We start from the raw sequence: 19,928 nt of genomic DNA, 5'->3' as shown, positions 1-19,928 counted from the left end.
GGTTACATGGGGAGGGGGAGTGGGGGAAACAGAACCAAGCAAGTAGATCAGGTCATCTTAGGTCTCCTTCCACTGGTAAACTGCATTAAGCTAGACTTCACAGACAATTTAGAGGTGACCTACAAGGCCAGACAAGTTTTTAGCCTTGGCTTTGGCAGATACAAAAGGGTTGCAAGTTATATGTGTTCTTCAGGATGGTTTTGCTTCTTTAAACTAGAAATATTTGGGACAGAAAGGACAGTATCTCCTGAATTTGCTGGTAAATTCCTTGATGATGGAGAGAACTAAGGAAGGAAGATGCTTTGTCCTCAATCAAAAAAATCAGAGAGGTTTCAGCCTGAGCACACTCTGCTACCTCAGCATCTTACATGGACTGTTACCAAAAATGTCACACTCCTGTTCCATTTTTGTCATGCAGGCTTCATTTTCTAGGGGAGCAAGAGGCTAAGAGGCTACAATCCTACTAGTTCTTCCATTGCTCAGTGTCTTTCAGGAAAGAGAAGTCAATGGACACTTCACTAACAGACGAAAAATAAACACAAATCTAGCTTAAAAAAAAAAAAAAAGGGAAAAATAAAAAAGGGGAAAAAAAAGCCCAACTCTTTTTCAAGGCTCCTCTGGGCACCACTAAGACACAGGAATGGGCACAATTCTAGCATTTTCCCTTTGCAGGAAACCCTTGCAAGTTACAATAAGCAGGATTAAAAGAAAAAAAAAAAAAAACATTACAGACATGGTACTGAGGGATTCTCAGGTGACTCTTTTGTCTTTTAGGGACTCTCCTTTTTCTGCCAGTAATCTTTATTGAGTCTAAACAGAAACACCAAGGAGAGCTCACACCAGCAATGACATGGAGGGACAAGAGGACAAGAGCCTGTTAGCATTCCTGGAATATCCAGCCTATCAAAAAAAAAAAAAAAAAAAAAGAAAAAAGAAAAAGGGCAGCAGGGAGAGAGAGAGGAAAAAAACCCACCCTGGGCCTGCACATTGCAGCTTACCGCCATCTTGATGTCCTTGATGCGTGCCGATGGCATGGAGGCGGCTGGCACCAGATCAGCCCAAGAGAAGGAATGAGAGGCCAATGGAGATTTATGTGAGGAGAGTGAGATGGACAAGGTAAAATTGTCAGGAGGAGTTGTTAGAAAGTAAAATATATTGTGACAATTCCACTCCTGCCGTTCATCAATAAACTGACAGATCATTTAGTGTCAATTAGGAGTGATAGATGGACAAGTCCCCATGATCCTGGGCCAAAATTAATGGCTGGGAGGGAGAGGGTGATTGAAAATGACGGCTGACATTGAGAGGAAAGTCCTGAAGGTCCCCAAGGGGCCATTACTTGCCTCATTCCCTTGCAGATCAATGCAGGGACAAACCCAAAAACAGACACTTCAAGACAAAACTTAATCAGACTTCCTTTTCTTTCTTCTCCTTCTAAGTTGTGCCCCCTCACTTGGCAGCCTAGATCCTTTGTGTCTATACTCTTCACATCATTGAGGACATCCACAGATGGCTGCAAGATGCAATATGCCATCTCCCCCACAGCCAGGAACCTGGCTCTGCTCCTAACATGGCAGTGTCGGGGGAAAGCCCGGCCTGAGATTTACCTCAACACTACTGGACTGGGAGTAGAGGGCAGAAGCAATGACACAAGCTTCCCCCTACCATGTCAGATAGAGAAACCCATGAGTGCTTTACTACTCCCATTTGCAAGAGAGGGATTGCTGGAGGTTCTATAAACCAGGCACTCTCAGGGGTCATTTCGTATAGATACAACACAGGATAGTTTAAGCCCATATTTTTGAAACAGGAGGTTTTTAACTTTACTTACCTCTAGAGACCTTGAATCATAAAACCCCCTTAATCTCTTAGATAACCTTCCTCCAGCCCCCGGGTGCAATCTCACCATTGCCCACCCTCCAGAGCCCTAAATGATATCTACACAGAGTCTAGGTTAGCCTGCTCTAAAGGTCACCCCCACTGCATCTCCCTTCCTTCCTACAGGTCTTTAATATTCACCTTCTTGATAAATGCATTCCTGGACACTGTACCACCACTTCTGTACCAAAATACTTCAGCATGACCATTTTCCCAAATAAGCCTTGATTATTTCAACTCTGTATGACCTATCAGTCAGAAAAGAGAAACTTCATTTGTAGCTGGAGCACCTGTTGCTAAACTGCCACAATCCCTGCAGAAGGAGGTGCATGTGCAGGCACTGCAAGGGGCTTCCTACTGAAAGTTTCACTTGCCTTTGCTTGCAGGGCCACCTGAAATTAGCTGTTATTTATTCCACAACAACCCTAGCCGCTGTCTGCAGAACTGTATGAATTTTAAGGGGCTGATTGCAAGACCAAAGGGATAAAGGATCCAAGTAAACTGGAATTGTCCCGAGAAGCAAAAAAATAAAGATACTAATAGGGAGAAAAATGGAAAAATTCAGAGAGATGAGATCAATAGAAGTTGGAATTAAATGGATCCTGGAAGCACCTCTCCTTTGTCAAATCCTCACCAAAACTGAGTTCCCTTTTCCTTTTTGCCATTGTCAGGCACTTTGTGTTTCTTCCTTCTGATTCATGAGATAACCTGACAATAAACCTCTGCTTTGCTTGTCACAAGTGTCAACACTCATGTCCTTAAGGACATCAACACAGCGTTCAGAATGGCACGTGGGCTCCATCCAGTGGTCACAGAGCTGCTCCTGTAGCAAACCCAGCTGTAATTACTATTATTTACGTAATCTCAGCAGGGTACTAGGCCCCAAGTGGATGCCTGGGCTCCTGGCTGGTTCCCTTTCCTCTGACACTGGGGCTAGAATATTGCTGGGGCAGCAATGGGACTGTCTCTTCTCATAGAGAGCGAGTCTTCTCTCTGAGTGCAAATTTAAATAAATACAGCAGATTTAGGTGCAGAGAGCACCATCAGTAAGAAAAAAAAGATTCTTCCATCACTACTCTGCACCATCTCTTACCTGCAGTCCTCATCTTTATCCAGATTTACAAAATGGGACTCCTAGCAATGACAGCTGTTCTACAGAGGTACTGGGAGTCCAAAGTAATCTTTCCACGATTGACTTTTGAAAACTTACCAGTAAAAGACAACATTTTGACAATTCTCGGGAATTTAAATATCGGATACTTGTAAATGCTATGGGAACTCATAATAAAATACTTTATCTTACTTGGAGATCCTCTGTGCAAATTCAATCCCAAACTAATTACAGGCTGGAAAACTTTAAGGGCCCTCCTGCTCTTTCTACCTTGCAGCACTCTGAGACAGCAGTAGTCTGACGGAAAGAATCAGCAAGATGGTGAGAAAATTTGCAAGTTTACCTAAGTATGACAAGAGCTGGGCATGTAAGGGACTAAGAGGGAGCAGCAAAGGTAGAAAAACTGAAAAACAGTTTGCAAATTAAATTCTACTCTAATATGTCCCAAACAGAAACACAAAGAGTGATTTCAAGTGATCATTTCACATTAATAAGACTCTGAACTAGAAATACACAGAAAAGAGTTTAAGTATCCCTGCAGGAAAAGCAACAACTGTGCAGCTGCAACTGGCTGAATCTGTCAGAAACAGAACTAAAAGCTTAGACCTTAAATGGGGAGAGAATAACACAAACAGCTACAACATCATTTCACAAGAGGCTGCAGTATCCCATCTGACCCACAATATATTTACACAATACAGAAAATTCTAACTGTAACCACTCTGCTCATCCTTCCTAAGTAAAAAAAAAAAATCACAGATTTTAACACTGTCAGTTCTGAAAACCAAATTACTTAAAGCAATACAATTCCCAGGTGTAGGCTCAGTTACACTGGCATAAAAGTGCTTACACCTACATCAGACATATCAATAGAAGCATGTTATTCTAACTACATCTACACTAGTGAAATTGGAGCAAGTTAGCTTGATGGGCTTCCAAACTGAGTCAAATTGGTTGAAAAGCTGTGGGGAGATAGAGCCTGAGAAAACAGAAACAACAAAGCTACAGCAACATTGGTATGACATCAGCCAATGACTCAGACTTTTCACATGAAGACTTTACTCTGGGATATGTCACAAAGACAGCCTTACCGGCCAGCATCTCAGACTTTTTTAAGGGTGAGAGATCAGCTTGGGGAGAATACACAGCTGAAGGAAAGCAAAGACAGGGGAACTAGTTGTACAAAATCCTTGTATCTCATATGACTAAAGAAAGTCAGAAATAAACCTTCCTCTCATAAAATTTATGCAATAAAAGCTCTTAACACAAATGAAAAGAATACTGTCAGATATGACATATCGTATGTATGACTGAGCAAGGGGCACATCTTCATCTCATGTCCCATTGTCCAGGGTCTCACAGGTAACAGGTCTGCAGCTCTCCATCTCCTGTTGTGCTTCTTCAGCTGAATTGCACCCAAGTCCATAGAAGCATTTACTTCAGACACCTGCTGTATCTGTAAGCCATGCAATCTGGATGCTGGAGAATCACCACTGATAGCTACTGCTCCAAATCTATCAGATGGGTCTAATGTCAAACAACGGAAAACATCCTGAAGTAGCACATGGCACAGTGCTGTCACATTAGGAACCTGTACACTGTCCTTCAGGGCACATTAGGCACAGCCCTGAATAACTCAATTACCTCCAATCCAGTCCTTCATCTATCCAAAAATTACATAATTTATTTTTCCTAAACAATGCAATTCACCCTTGTTCTTTGCTGTCATATTTCCATAAAGCTTCAGCTTGGTCCTACAAAGATTCAGAATCATGGGTGGCATTTTCTTATAACCCTGAGGTGGATGCATCTTTGCAATTGCAACTTCTAGCTGCAGCCAGTCTATGAGAAATAATACCATTATCAGAGTTAAACTGGAGAAGAATAGAAGGAGTTCAGGCTGAGATCTTTATTCCTTTGCTTTACTCCAGTCTGCAGATTTTCAGCTGATTTATTCTTCAGAGACAAACAGAATGATAATTTTCCCAGAAAAGTACCATTTTCCTGAAAGGCTACCTCAGAATACAGACAACCTTTCTTACCACCCAAGAAATACTAACTGTATAACAGGTTTCTGGATGTCTTCTCCCATTCTCAGCGTCCCAGGAAAGAAAATAAATAGCTTCTCCATAAATCAGAGTGCCTCCAAAGTGTATGTCCAGACACTCTTATTATAGGCCTTAATGTATACAAGCAATCTCACACCACTCCATGAGTGAACCTTTCAGCTCTGTGAATAGGATATATAACACCAGCTTAACTTTACAGCTTGAAAAGTAACAAATAGCTTGAAATCGAGTAATCTCCTCCCAGTCTGAACTGTCCTTTGGTTTTCATACCCATTCTATTACCATGTCGAGATATTTCCTTTCCCTTAGGTGTTCTTCATAAGCATCAGGCTCCCCAGCCTACACTCTACAATTTGTATACTTTTTTCTTCCCATCTCTTCTTGCTGACCATCTCCATCCATCTCCATTATACCATAACCCCATACACACACAAACATTGATAAATTTCACCTTTACTGTCAAGACTGATCACTAAATTCTGAACTGTTCATTGCATTCATGTCAGTGGGGCACTGTCACACGTCATTCTCCTGGAAAGGACACAACCAGTCAAATCTGCCCCTCCCAGCTCCTGCATTTAACACGCTTATGATGTTCTTGAGTCCTTCCAGTTACTGTACCAGGTAAGGAATACACTGCCTCTGGCAGACAGTGACTTGTACACAGTTCTGAGCCCTGCCAGGACAATTCATAAAGAGCATTAGCCAGCAAAACCAAGGAAATGCAATACTTTAACTGGTTTGAAGGAGTTACAATGATATAGGAGACATGGGCCATCTACAAGATCCAGGAAAACTGTTCTAATGCCTGTGACAACAAAGCCAAACTAGTGATGTTCACTTAATCCATGCCAAAGCCCCTCTTAATAAGGAAAGGGGTAAGGACTCACTTGTTAGATGCCAGCACAGGATCATCTGCCCAGCCTCCTTGCCGGCGTGGGGGTTTAGGTGGTGGACCCTTTAATAAAGAGAAGAGACATATTACAGCCAGATCCAGTCAAGCAAAGTCAAGCCAACTGAGACACCAGGTTCACACATACTAATGCAACACTTTAGCAAATAACAGATGGAGAGATGGTGTTTAAAATGCTGTTTATTCATAAAATAAAAGGGAGACAAATATTGCAGGACAGGTTTTTAAGTGTCTCTGAAAGCAAAAGATGTATCACTTTAATCAGTATCTTGGCAAATTCCAGGTTTGTGTGCCTTCGACTTGTCCAGGACACACAGTACAGTAGCAGACTGATCCACAGAGGATGTGTTCTCCTGGCAAAATATGGTTCACTGGGAAGTCATTCATTACTGCTGCCCACATTTCAGTGGGAGGTATCACATGTTACATCTTTCCTAGGATACGAGTCAGTATATTTTAGATATCTTACTTTAGATGAAGAATTGTTCCTAAGAAGTGTCTGCTTTTGTCCACTGCCTAGGAGGTTAGATGCCAAGTTCAGATACAGCCAGACATGCCAAACACTTCAAAAGTTAGTTGAGATGAATCCCACCACTGAAATGCTAAAGCGGAAGTTTATCTGGAGCTTAAAGACACTCTACTATTTTCTTGTGTGGCACTCTGTCACAGAGCAAGAGAAAACAGGAATTCAGCTTGGGGATTACAATGGGAATTTTCAAAGAATGGGGCCATGAGTTCTCAACGTGTGGGAGGTGCCTGTTGCCTTTTGCAGCTTTGGGCTCAGTTCACCCTTCCTGAAACACCTTGTACAGCAGTACCTTCAGTGTTTTGCATGACAGGCAGTAGTGAAAGCAGAGGGGCAAGGTGAACCTGGTGAGTGAATTTCAGTTTATATAGCTCCCAATTGATGGAGCCCACTGAGGGAAGATGGGTTACAGGGACCTGTGAAGGGACTATCATGGGAAAGAATAATTGGGTAAAATATGTCCCAAAACAGGGAAAAATGGTTACTGCAAAGGAGTCTAAGCTGGAGCAATGGTGGGGGGACAGGTGGCTCTCACAGCTTTTATTAAGATACAAAATAAGCTGGGTGACTCCTGAGGATTTTTGACTTGACAGAGGGGACCTTGCATGCGTGGTGGGGTCAACCCTGAGCCAAAGCCAAATTACCTCTTGCCACAGATGAGGAAGGGGTTGAGCTAACCTCTGATGGTAGGGGTCTCCTGTGTTTATTTCTTGAAGCAGAAGCATTGTTTGTGAGTGTGGGAAATGAAGACACTCTGCCAGGGGCAGCCACTGCCTGCTGCAGGGAGGGGGCACGACCCTGCATAGCTCCCCGATAGGAGCAAAAATAGTCATCCTCCAAAAATAAACAAGGAGCAGGAATGAGGCAGGAGCTGCAGTCCCAAAATACCAGCTTTCTTCGGCAAAGGGAGCACAGGAGGGCAGAGGGACAGGCAGGGAGCGTGAAACGCAGGAAACGGTCTCCTTATATGGGCTCATCCGCAGGGGACAGAGCTCAGTCGACTGGAATGACCATGTCACAGAATGTGAAGCCTTCAGGGGCCCAAGTGAACGGAGTTTTCTGATCTTTAAATGATTCCCCCAGATTCTTAAGATGCCAAACCAGAGAAGAGGCTATAGTGCCAAAAAAGGAGCATTTTGAATTCAGTTGATCTGGACACACCCAGAGCCCAGGAAAAAGGGGAAAAACACACCACATATGGGCGTGCATGCCCACATAAACATCCCTATTCCCATTACACACACCCCTACCTCAAAAACACACTCCCTCCCACACGGATCCTTCCCATGCAAACAACCCTCCCCCCCTCACACCATCTCCCAGATAGCCAGCAGGCCGTGTTCCCAACGCACAGCCTCACAACTCCTCGCAGAGGTGCATGGAGTTACACAAATGTCACCAAAGAACCTGGGCCATAAGGCTGAGGGAAAATGCAGCACCTCCAGGGCATTACAATGCGCCTGCAATTTAATTCCCTCATCATCAAAATTAGCCTTCAGATCCAAGACATCTCAAGTTGGGCACTCCAGATCAGTGTGATGAGAATGACTGCCCCAGTCTTTGCACAGGGCATGACTTGATGGCATCTAGGGGTTTCATTCCAATGTTTTGACAATGTTGCAACATCCTCCCATTGATCACACACACCAGGCAACTCTGAATGTCTGTCAGACCCTGACAAACACCACACGTATACCTACAGGTCTATTATTCCTTTTGCAATAAATCAGGCAGTTCTTTTTGAACTGCCCACAGGACCACTAGCAACAGGAAAGGCAGTGTTAACCATCAGCTGAGGATAAACAGCTTTTCTGTTAGTTGCCTGGAAAGTGCTGTAATAAGCTCACATGCCACATTCACTTTTGTCAAGTAAATAAACTTACCTTTATATACTTTCACATCTCCAAAACATCAGCATAATTTACACTTGAGAATGTAGTGTTGTGCACTGTCATAGAACGGTGACAGGTAGGGATGTTGCAGCTGCAAGCAAGAGCTTGAGGCAGAAAGTGGGAAGAACATCAATCCCAGAGAGAGCAAAGCGGAAACAGAGTACATTGTTCTTCTGTAATGGAGCAAATGTGCTCCTGAACACACCCTTTTGGTGAAAAAGACTGGAGGCTCTCTGGGATCAGAACTTATTGGTAGCTACGTGTAATACTTGGGCAAGGTATTTATTCCCAATGCAAAGTTCCCAGATGCAAAGTTAAGCTATATACCCAAATGGTTCTGTGTTCAGAACACAGAGATTCCACCAGCTCCTGACAACAGTGTTCTCTCTCAGCTCTTGCTGCTGAGTCTCCTTCACAGCATTAACTAACCAGTTGCTTGCTGCGGTTTGCTTTTCCACTTCAGTTTTGTTAGTTATTTATCTCCAGAAGATTTCCTCTACATTAGTTTCTGCAGATTGTCCACTTTTTCAAGGCACATTGCCATCATCTGGGCCCTTCATTTTATTTTTCCTCAGAACTTCAGTTCACCACTTTTGTGATGGCACTTTTCCAGTATTTCTCAGGCTACCTTCCCTACCAACACTTTCATACTACCACAATAATTGGTATTATATCTCTCCCTATGAAAAATGACTAGCCTGAATTCCATCTCTCCTGCATTAAAGTAGAAACTCTACCTTCTTCTTTATCTGTAGTCAGGCCCTTTCTTATCAGACAGATGCAGAATTCTAATTTGGCTTCCCCATTAGGGCAGAAATTTCCAGGCCACTTGTCAGATCATGTCTGCAGTTTTGAAGGTGCTAGTTGGATGTTGCTTCCCTCATGGCAGTAACTACCCTGTGTGTCTCTCTGGATCCTGAGGTAGACCCCCATGTTTCTTTTAGGACCTATCACAACACAGACAGATTGCAGACATGTTGGGTCCCTCAGATTCTCAGGTGGGTCTGGAAATATAGATTAATTTACCTTTTTCAACATGACTACTCCTTTGAAACAGCAAGCACTCTGTGCAGGGAAGCAGGGACTCGAATGACATTGACAGCATGCAATAGAGGACACATAATTTTTCTGTCATGTAATACATCTCCTAAAATGTGTGGGATCTATGTTCTTCCCAATATACAAATGCTGTGAGATTTTATACAGTATATAGGTGCCTTAGTTTTATCCAATATTGACCATGGAGCAGAAAGAAAGAAATATGGCCAGTCCTGAGTTTCTTCTTCTCCAGCCAGTTGCCTGAGACTCCTCTGATTAAGGAAAAGCAAATCTCCACAAACAGGCCTGATGAATTAGTTTTGACTGGTGCCAATTAAGGAGCTGTAAGTCAAATAGCCCCACTGCTTCCAAGCAGCCACATAACACTTACAATCTATACTGATCTCAGAGCAGATGTGATATCAAAAAGGGCTCAATTCCCACATCTATACAAGCCTTGGGTTTTTGCAAAGAATAGCCTATCTCTGCTAGCCCCCTTTATCATGTCCACAGACGGTTGCAGTAGAGAATCTGATTTTAATGAATCCCCTCCAAGGAATTCTGCATGTCTTAAGTGCTTAGTAGAAGATACTGGATTTTCATTTCATCCACAAACTGTCCTTCATGCTCACTGACCTTCCTTTACCAGGGGAAGTGATACTGAGACAGAAAAAGTTCTTGGGGGGCTTTAAATATTCTCTGTCATCTATCACAGCAGGTAAAGGAGCAGCTCATAATGTTAAACAGCTATCAAGAATTTGTTCCCTAAAACAATGGTCAGCTAGTCATCTTACAGGTGCACCTGCTAGGAAAGCTGTCATATTGCAGTATGTGGCAACTTAGCCTGTCTCAGGAGTTCCTGCTCTCCCCTTCATGCAAACAGTGAAGCAGCACAAAACAATCTGATTCTCTAAGCAAGGCGTTGCCAGGTAGAATCCTCTCGCAACCTACAGCTACAAGGCAGTGCCTGTCTAGCCCTCCTGGACATCAACATCTCTCAGTTTGCTACTACATACTGTCAGACATGTTCCCATTAATCTCCACCACTCCTGCAGTTCTTTTGCTGCCTTCAGGTGGGCCCAAGAGCACTCAAAACATAAAATAAGTATGTGGAAAATGAAGAGCTTTTAATAAAAGTATTTTTGATGGGATTGTCCCTAATCCACATCAAGGTAGCCCAGCAGGGAGAGTACTACTAGAAAGGCTGGGAAACATGGCTGACTAGAAATGCTATTTCAGTAGATGTCATCAAAAGGCTAGTAGATAACCTCAGAAAGCTGAAAATAACTGCCATGCTGGCCAACCACTCGGGGTGCACGGGAGAGAGGCAGCGCAAGGCCTTGGGGAGCTCCAGGCCATGCAGTGCTGGGGCTCACACTGGGGAACTTGGCCTAATTAGGGAACAAAAGTTCAGCTGCATTTTTTAGATTCCTCCTGGAGAATCTGGCCAACTTCCAGCTGAGCGATCCCCGGGAACAGGCTGGGAGTCCAGCATTTCTACAAGCGACCAGAAGACCACTAGAGAAAAAGAAGCAATCCCTGTAAAACAGAAGCAGGTAAAAAAGCCAGTGCTTCCTTGGATGCTGATTCCCTTTGGTAGAGGGTGTTTATTAGAACAATGTAAGAATCCAAACAGATGACAGAAATTCTGGGACACGGAGGAGCAAATTCAGCTGAGCCCAGGACAAACACACAAATGGGATGGCATTCACAACATGCAACAGCTACAGGAAACTCTGCCTCAGAGAACCCTCCCAGGTGCTCAGAAATGCCAGTTGCTTCAAGAGCTATCTACTGTCAGTCTACCCCACTCCCAACTGCATACCTAAGAAGGCAAATCCCTGGCCAACATGACGTATACAAAATCCACCAGTAACCCTTGTGAGGGCTCTTCTACAAACTGAAGATCGCAGGGGAGAACAAGATGCTAGAGAAAAACAATGCAGTCAGACTGTAAGGTCTTTGGGAATAGCAAATTTTTGTCCCAGACACACACCAACACTCTCTAGATCTTATTGCAATGCATGTTGTAGATACAGAAAGAGCTATAAGAGGCTTCATTACAATTATACATGACTTCTTAGGTCATGAACTCTCTGACCTAGAGTGGCTGGACAGTCCCTAAACCACTGTGATTATTTTTACACAAATAAGGTCCTGCAGTAAGCACCTGGCTGAGTGCAGCCAGTGCTGGGCTCCTCGGTTGCATGTTTCTAAGTTTCAGGGGATGTGGAGAAGAGCACTTGGGATGGGTGGCTGCTCTGCAGATCCAGACCAGACTAGACAATGGAATGAGAGTTTGAAGCTGGGTGCCAACCACTGTGCGGGGGTAAGAACTGGGTCAGGAAAATACTGCTCTGATTAAAGGCCCTGATCATATCAAGCCCCAGGCCATGTCTACACCACAGGTGCAGACACACCTGCAAGCAGGATCCACGTGAGTCAGCTCAAGTCTGGAAATGGTCTACCTTTAGGTACTTCTGGTAACCAAGCTGGTACCTCCCCAGGTAGAGTGCAGGTTGCTTCTCACCAGGGGATCTCTGCATCATTCTGCACTATGTTTTAGGATGCAAATACACTCACTTAAACAATACCACCAAACTGGGCAACCTAGCAACGTAAGTCCACAATTGGCTTCACAGAGCAAACAGTTGTTCCTGACATGTTCTCTTAACCTAAAAAGCAACAGCTCATTTTTCCATCCAAAATGTTTTAAAAGCACTGGGAACTAGAGCTACAGAAAGACTTAGTTGCCCTCTCTGGAAAGGTCAGATCCTCAAATCCCCTTTCCAGGTCTTGCCTTAAAGCATGTTATCACTCAAACTTTGAGTAATATAGGGCCACAGAGATCAGCATCCACCTAGCTAAGAGTCAGAAATCAGGTGCTCTCCCTGCTTTAGTCCATGAAGGACCTTGAGACCACCTATGGCATGTCTACTAAAGCACTAGAGAACAAGGTCCCAGCTGTACTCATTAGGACTGGTACAGATGTTTTCCCACTCAAACGTTGTTGCCTTCAGTTAGAAAGTCCTTCCCTGCAGCTCAAAATTTCTTTCAGTTCCATTTGCAAAGCAGAGCGGCTTCAGGAGAAAGGACTGAGAGCCTTCTCAGACCCAGAACAGCTCAGAGAATTGTCATTACATACATTCTCCAGAGAGGTGCAAAACATTACTTGATATATCTTTCAGGAGGAGGAAGACAACAATAAAATCAGTATCTTTCAGCCTCAAGAGGAAATGGTGGGTTTAAGTTTCAACATCAAAATGAACACTTCCATCTCTGGAGGTTCCCGAAGGCGAGGAAAAGCCCTGCTCCACTGCTGAAGGCTACAAAACACAGGATGGTGATCAGGATCACCCACAGCTAGTGCAGGGACATGCACTCCCAGAATTCTCAGAATGGGGACAGAACTCCATGGAAGGACAGAGTTTCAGACACACTGCAGTCCCCAGCCATTCTTTACCACCTTAATAGATCCACAGGCCCATCCTGAGATTGTCTACATACTACACAGGCACCTAATACAGGCTCTGGATTTTGCTACTGGGGATAAGCCATCTAAATTCTCCTGTGGATCTACATTTTAGGAATCCCCCCAGTTCTTCTGCATAAAGCTCTAACCCTCCTTTCAGAGAGGGACTAAAGCTAACTAGAAGAGGGACTTCTCCAAGGCCCCAAAGCAAATCCATGGTAAAGCCAGGAAGAAAACCCAGCAACATCTTGGCTTACAGCCATGTTCATACTCTTCCTGCCTATTCTGCCTCTGCAAATTTACTGAGATATTAAGATACACCCTTTATTATACCATTGATCAGCCTTACAGCCTTTGGCTAAATGTCCCAGGCAGCCTTGGAAGGTGCAGCCAAATGAGTGATTCAACTGGCAAAAATTCAGATGCAAGATGAGTGGTTTGACTGGGGATGCAAAACAAGTCTCAGAGCAGGCAGATGGCTGGAGGGCAGGACTTCAGCAGGTACGTTCACATCGCCAGCCCAGATGGGGCTGTTTGCTGGTATTCAGGCAGCCACAAAGTATCTTCAGCACAGCAAGAGGCAAGGGACCAAATCCAGGAAGAGTTCAGATTGTAACACTCAGCACAGCCCAAAGGGAGTTCAGAAAAGGGTTACATGAGCCATCAGGGAGACGAAGGGGCCAACTTCGGACAAATGATTCAAGAAGCCAAGTATTTCAGCTTGGCTAGGCATGACTAAGGGAGGGATATACCGCCACAAGTTTTGGATCACACTTTATAATATAAAGTTCCACTAATAATTGGTTTGGAAGAGACTTATGATACAATTAACAGAAGTTTGTAAGAATATAGTATTGTAAGTTACAAGCAGCTTACTGATCAGTTAACTCAGTTAATCATTTTGTTACCTTTCACAAGCATTTGCAAACGGAAAAATATTATGGAGTGTGACTCTGATGCTTAAGAGCATAAGCCTGAAAAATGGGGTGCAGGAGTTATCCAAACAAGAGGGATTTCAAAGCAGAGATCACTTCATACTAAGGAAAATATCCTTGCCAGGCACCATTGCATAACATCCCTGAAGCAACAACAATTGCTCATGTGGAAGAGTCACATCAGTTTAGTTATTTTAATGAAATTTAGCAGTCAGGTGCAAGAAGGCGCCTGTGGCATGTGACCAGCCACCACACAGTACAGCAGACCTTGGGAATCAATGATTTAGGGCACTGTATGGAGGTAGAATTAGTCCCAGTGAAATGACTGTAAGGACTGGTTCCTGTGAAGTGGCAGGGGGCAGGTTTAGATCAATTATCATGAAAAATTTCTATTGGGCAACCAGTCCCCAAAACTATACCCATCAGTGGGAGGTCTCTCTGCCTGATAAATGGAAAAGTGCTCTGGGCATAGTCCTGAACCATCCATCACTGACGAATAAACCCAGTGGATCTTTCCTGCAATACCATCTCTAGCACTACCAAGAGGAAAGTGAGCTAATCTGAATAGTCTTGACTCCTTGTGATGAGCATACCCTTCTGAGGCCAGCATTAATGAGATGGGTGATACGGGTTTCTTTTCTGGGCTTTAAATTTCACAAATCAATCTACTATGCTACTAGTACTGGGCTGATGCTTCAGCAAAAGGAATTAAGAGTATGGGAGAAGATGATTTAAATTGTCTAACACACACAGAGAACAACTACAGCCAGGAAAAATTGGGCAGCACCAATTCCATGATTAGGAAGAATACAAAACAATTAGCCCGAAGACTTCAACAGAAACAGTTACTGGTTCTCAGGTTGCTCTGAACAGCACCATCCTGACTTCTACTGCCAAATGAATGTTGAGATGTATTTTAGCATTGCTGCAGGATGAGAAAGGGTATGTGTATTCCTTTTCTCTGTATAACAGGAGCCTGGTAAGAAGCACTACGCCATCTTATTAACCACAGATATTAGCATTCCAGCGCTGATGCAATAAAAATGAAAGACTTATAGAAAATACAAAGGTACACATCCTTGCTACTACTGACTGGCCTTCTCCTCTGGGGCACCAGCAAGACTTCATAACCCCTGAAGACAGGTTTTCATGTTATGGGAGCAAGCTAACCACACTGGACAGCAAATCTAGGCTCAGTCGGGTTTTGTACTCCATTAGCTAATTGCTGCCCTGACTTTTAAATGAAAATAGAATATCCTTCCAATGGCCACATATATATGTGACCTCAGAACAAGATGCAGCAGCTGATAAGAGCAGCTGTTACAAATATAATAAAAAAATCTGTCAGCAATAGGAACAGAGGATGCAGGAAAGGCACTGCATCTTTGGCAAACTCTGTCTTATTCTCCAACACAAGAGTCCCCTCTTAAGGTAGTCTCGAGACACGTGAATAGGTTAGTCCTACAAGTCCCCTTCAGAGGAGCCAGCATCTACCTAGAAAGCCTCTAGTCTTACATGGTCAACCTTTTCCTCAGGGTCTTCATCCTAGAAGGATCAGGAAGGAAAAAAAAAAAGAGAAAGAAATTAAAAGGAAGAACTCTGGAATCCTGCATAAAACTAGCTTGAAGATTGACATGAATGGCTGTCCTGCAGCACATGCTTTGCAACCTTTTTCACTTGAAGAAAGCACAAAGTTGATCCCACCATTGTAAAATTTTATATCAGAGTCATTTATGCACATACCAACTGTGATGCTATAAAACAGGTCTGTTTGACTGCAATGGCAGGGAAGTCTGCCAGCAATCAGACCTTGAAAAGCATACTGAAGAAAAAAAAAAAAAAGACAAATGAGAGCAAGAAGAGAACAGACTTAGTTCCTTCTCCCTGTAGCAGGAGAAGCCCCCAGTTATTCAGGTGTATAGGATGCTATAAAGATTTGTATGGATAGGCTCTGCAACTATGTCAGAGACCAGAAATTATGCTGGACTAATCATACTAGGGGTTATATACTGTAGCAGACTGCAGCCTTTTTTTCAGGAGCTACTGTTTCTTAAGGCAACCTCAGATCCTCCACTGGGAGCAGGAGCTGTAGCAGTTAACATAAGATAGGCATAGCTGACAACAGTGTTAGCATTAGTATATGAACTTTAGTTAATCTTACAGTATAAGGGAGTAGCTTGGTTATGGGGTAGATGAGTAACCCAAGGAAAGGAACCCGTTAATCACTGTGAAAGCTGCAAACTGGTTGAGAACCTTCCTGATGAGTAGACTGCCAGCACCAGCAGCGGCAATAACCAGTTGCTAGGCACGAAACTCAAGGAGGCTAGGATAGCATAGGTAGTCTCTATGCTATCCGAGCAATGAGAGTGTTCAGAATCACTCAGATGGAGTATTTAGGGTATCCCATGACCCTGCACCAGTAGTACACACAGGATGGCTGGAAACACTACACTAACTCACCTGGCTTTTCCTCTTGACTGCATTATCTCTCCTGTGGAAGAGGGAAACCATGTGATTCATAAATTGTATGTATCACTGATTAAAGTGGTTTGGTACCTGAGTCCACTTAGTGTTTGTGCTATCATCTGGTCTTAACGGTCTTACCATGACAGGAACAGAGGGAGGCTACATGCAGGTTAGGGCAGCCAGGATATAGAAGTGTCCTTATCAGCGAGCAGCATAAACGAAATCAGATTTCCCCAACTGGTAAAATCTGTTGGAAGTATGTATCTGTCAGCCAGGGACGCACTTGTTCCAACACTCAAGAGCAGAAAGGCTTCTGCTGGGCCCAACATGACCTAAGCTTCTCTGGACATACGGACCCCGAGTGGTACAGGACTCACAGCAGCAGAGAAGGAAATCCAGCTGGACAACACATGTTGGAAAAGCATTTAAATTACCACTTCTTTGAGCAATCTTCCACGTGGATTTCACCCTCAGCAACTGATTTGCAGTTGTTTATTCACTTGGGTTAGATAACCAAGTCCTATTTAAACGATGCCTGGATGTCAGCCTAAAGAATCACTGCCAGGAGTGTTTGTAAGCTGGATGGAGGAAGTCCAAATAGTTGCTTTGCAAAATTCACCTGCAAGAACATCTTCCCACTATGCAGTGGAGGTGGCCCAGGCTTTTGTCTGACTACATTAATCTATCCTGAATAAGGTATTTTTTACAACATAGAAATGTTCACTTTTTAATTATCACCCAAGGTCCACAACTACATAGGCAAGCTTACAAATACCAGGTATGACAACAAGAGAAGAACGTACTTTCAGAAGTGAAAGCACAGAGCCTTTCCCCAGGCTTTGGTGAAATGTGGGCAAGAGAATCAGCAGAGAAATCGGATGATTTTGGGGCATACCCTGATATAAAGTGATCCTGTCCTACCTGTGTGGAGATATTCTCAACATAGCCTGGAAAACCCTCAACGTTTAGGCTGACATATTGCCTGTTAAAGCAAACTCCACTCAAAGGATCTACAAAGTGCTGCCAGAGAGATACTGACAATATCATATTGCGATTGTAAGAGGCAGAAACCAGGCAAATCTTGAACAAGGTCCCAAGGGAACCCCATCATTGTAGCATGAAGAGAAAGCAGACTGTGGAAGCAGGTCAACACTACAATATTTTTGCATACTGATTTCTTATGGAACAGCAGATAGTTCACTCTCGCTGAGAAGAGACACAGAAAAGGAAAAAATTGCTGATACATTTTAAAAAAAGGCTTTTCCACTCAGCTTTCCTAATTGGTCTCCTCAAGAGCTCCGAACCTGTCCAAACAGCTTCTTTTGGTGGATATCATGAAGCCACCATTCAGGGTGTTGGATGAAGTGATGTAGAGCCAGGAAAAAGGTTTTACTTTTATTCTATAAAAGTGTCCAGAAGTTCTGATAGGATGGGACCGCAAAGATCTTCAACAGATCCCATTATATGATCTGACCCTCCCATTATACAAATAACATGACCAGCCTGAGTTTGTCCCATTTTGTCAGAAACTTGATAGCATCAAGATGAGTAAAAAGTAACACAACAAGCCAGGGGATGGGAAAGGCCTCCTAATGGAAAAAGGGATACATTACCCCTCTGAAAATGAATGTTTGAAATGCAGTGTTCTGGCATGCAGCAAGCAGATTTATCTCTAGGAATTCCCATTTACAGCATATTCCCCTGGGTGCCCAAGAAGTGCCTGCCGATTTGCCAAGGAACTCTAAAGGCCAGGAACACGCACAGCCATTGCTGCAGGAGGATGCTGACTGCACCAATTACAGCAAATAATCATGTTCCTTCTTGCCTCATGAAATAATACATAGCTGCAGTGTTGTTTGTTAGTACTTGTACTTTTGAAAAGGCAGGAATGCTCTGCATGTCAGATGGCAGACTGTGAGCTTTGTGACCCTTAGTGAGCCCACTGAGACAGAAGTCTAAATTTCTAAGTAATGCAGCTATTTCCACACAGGAATGGGAATTATCAAATAGAGATTTGGGCAGAGGAATTACAGATACACCCCTGTAGTTAAGGAACTTATTGTGGGAGATATATACACACAACAGGCACTGAAAAGATACTAAGATATCACGCTGTTTTCATAGAGCTTGGGGGAAGACTATTAGGCTACAAGGCACAAGATATTGCCCCTGTGCCCTAGGGAATGAGGTTTTAACAAGACATTTGTGAGAGAAGACACGCAGTTGAGGAGTGTATCATTGTTTGGAGACTCTTTTGGAATACAGAGTCCAGGTCAAGGAAAGATCAGCAGTAATCTGGTAAAACCTATGCTCCAAGCCAGATGACTTGCCAGTTGACTTCAAAACAAAGACCTTCACATTATGTTAAATGAGTTGTTCACCCCTCAAAGTGAATTTCCTTGTAATAAGCCCAAATGTTGAAACATGGATAGACAGGTACTTTTTGCTTCCTTCAAGGAAGTTGCTCTGACTGGAAAACACTTCCTGGATGGTTCTCAGTGTCATGAAAAAACCCAAACAGTAGCACGAATGGGACGTTCATACCAGAAATTTGAGCTGGGTGGAAACTGGGTGGATTGACATAGAATTAAAAAAAACAAAAAGTCAAGGTGAATCTTAAAAGCAGTTTTAAAACTCTGAGGAACTACTGAGGGCAGAATCACCACCCTGAATGTGAAACTACACACGAAGGTGATGGCAAAGGGTTAAGACAAACCCCTTTGTCTTCAAAATCAGTAATAAGAATAAAACCTCCTATGCTGAAATTAATTACATGGGGCCTCCTCCACTACTGCCAGTTCCAGAAAAAAGTACTATTTTTTTTTAAATTTTGATTTCTTTTGGGAAGGTTCCTTGAAAAGGTTTCAAGATGACCAGATGGCTGAATGAGACATCCATTGTAACAGCTGACCACACCACTTGGAGGCAGGCCAAGGCCAAGCTTCCAAAAAACTAAAAGGTGATTGCCAATCTAGGGTGAGGGGAAAAAACAGTATTAGTTATATTCAGTGCTCACTTTGGTATCAAATATGATAGTGTATAAGAAGCCTCCAATTTTGGAGCAAGGAAACGGCTAAGGATTATTTATAGTGGATTTTGTTTCTTCTCCAGTAGCTCCAAGGTCTTCAGTTAACAGCAACTTATAGCAACAAAGAACTGTCTGAAGGGAGACTATTGACACAAACGGTTCTTTCTGGTGGTTAAGATCCAGTAATAACATATTTGAATCTTCTAAGGCGTGGAAGGCCTCACCCTTCTGCTGCTGAAAAGCTCACTCCTTTCAAACAGGAGATTGTAACTACTTCTTAGTCCTCTCCAGGGGTGCCCAAGGGCTGGAGCCTTTATGATCTCTTCCCAGCTATTACAATGGCTATGATGTGAGATACACCAAGCACAACCACAGTAAGTTACAGTCAGTCAGCTGTACCCCTACATCACACCCTAGTCTCTTCCTAACCAGGGAATGAGTCCATGAACTAGGACGGCCAGTTCCAGTAAGAGAAAAATCTGACAGTGAGCCACCCTAATCTGGAGGCTAATCAACAATTACACCCACTTAAACCAGCAGCTGGTTTCTTTAAGGTTTTCTTTACCTATGAGGCCCATGGTTATTTCAATTTCTTAAATT

General features: G+C 43.3%; 1 protein-coding gene across 4 annotated transcripts in view; it reads right to left on the bottom strand.

The window, feature by feature from the left end:
- IFT43 (intraflagellar transport 43) overlaps positions 1 to 19,928 on the bottom strand; it is a 45,518-nt gene that overhangs the window by 23,087 nt on the left and 2,503 nt on the right. For 2 of the 4 annotated variants that reach the window (XM_033008651.2, XM_042791223.1), the window contains exons 3-4: positions 15,350 to 15,379; positions 5,949 to 6,016 (exon numbers count right to left, since the gene is read on the bottom strand). In XM_033008651.2, coding sequence (XP_032864542.1) covers positions 5,949 to 6,016; positions 15,350 to 15,379 — 98 coding nt within the window. The remainder of the gene's footprint in view (positions 1 to 5,948; positions 6,017 to 15,349; positions 15,380 to 19,928) is intronic. The other 2 variants (XM_042791224.1, XM_042791225.1) reach the window with 1 other exon arrangement.

The sequence above is a fragment of the Tyto alba genome, unplaced genomic scaffold (genome assembly GCF_018691265.1).
Source record: "Tyto alba isolate M040663 unplaced genomic scaffold, T.alba_DEE_v4.0 Super-Scaffold_18, whole genome shotgun sequence".
Lineage (NCBI taxonomy): Eukaryota > Metazoa > Chordata > Aves > Strigiformes > Tytonidae > Tyto > Tyto alba.
The sequence above is the reverse complement of the archived record's forward strand: the minus strand, read 5'-3'. Positions and strand labels throughout refer to the sequence as shown.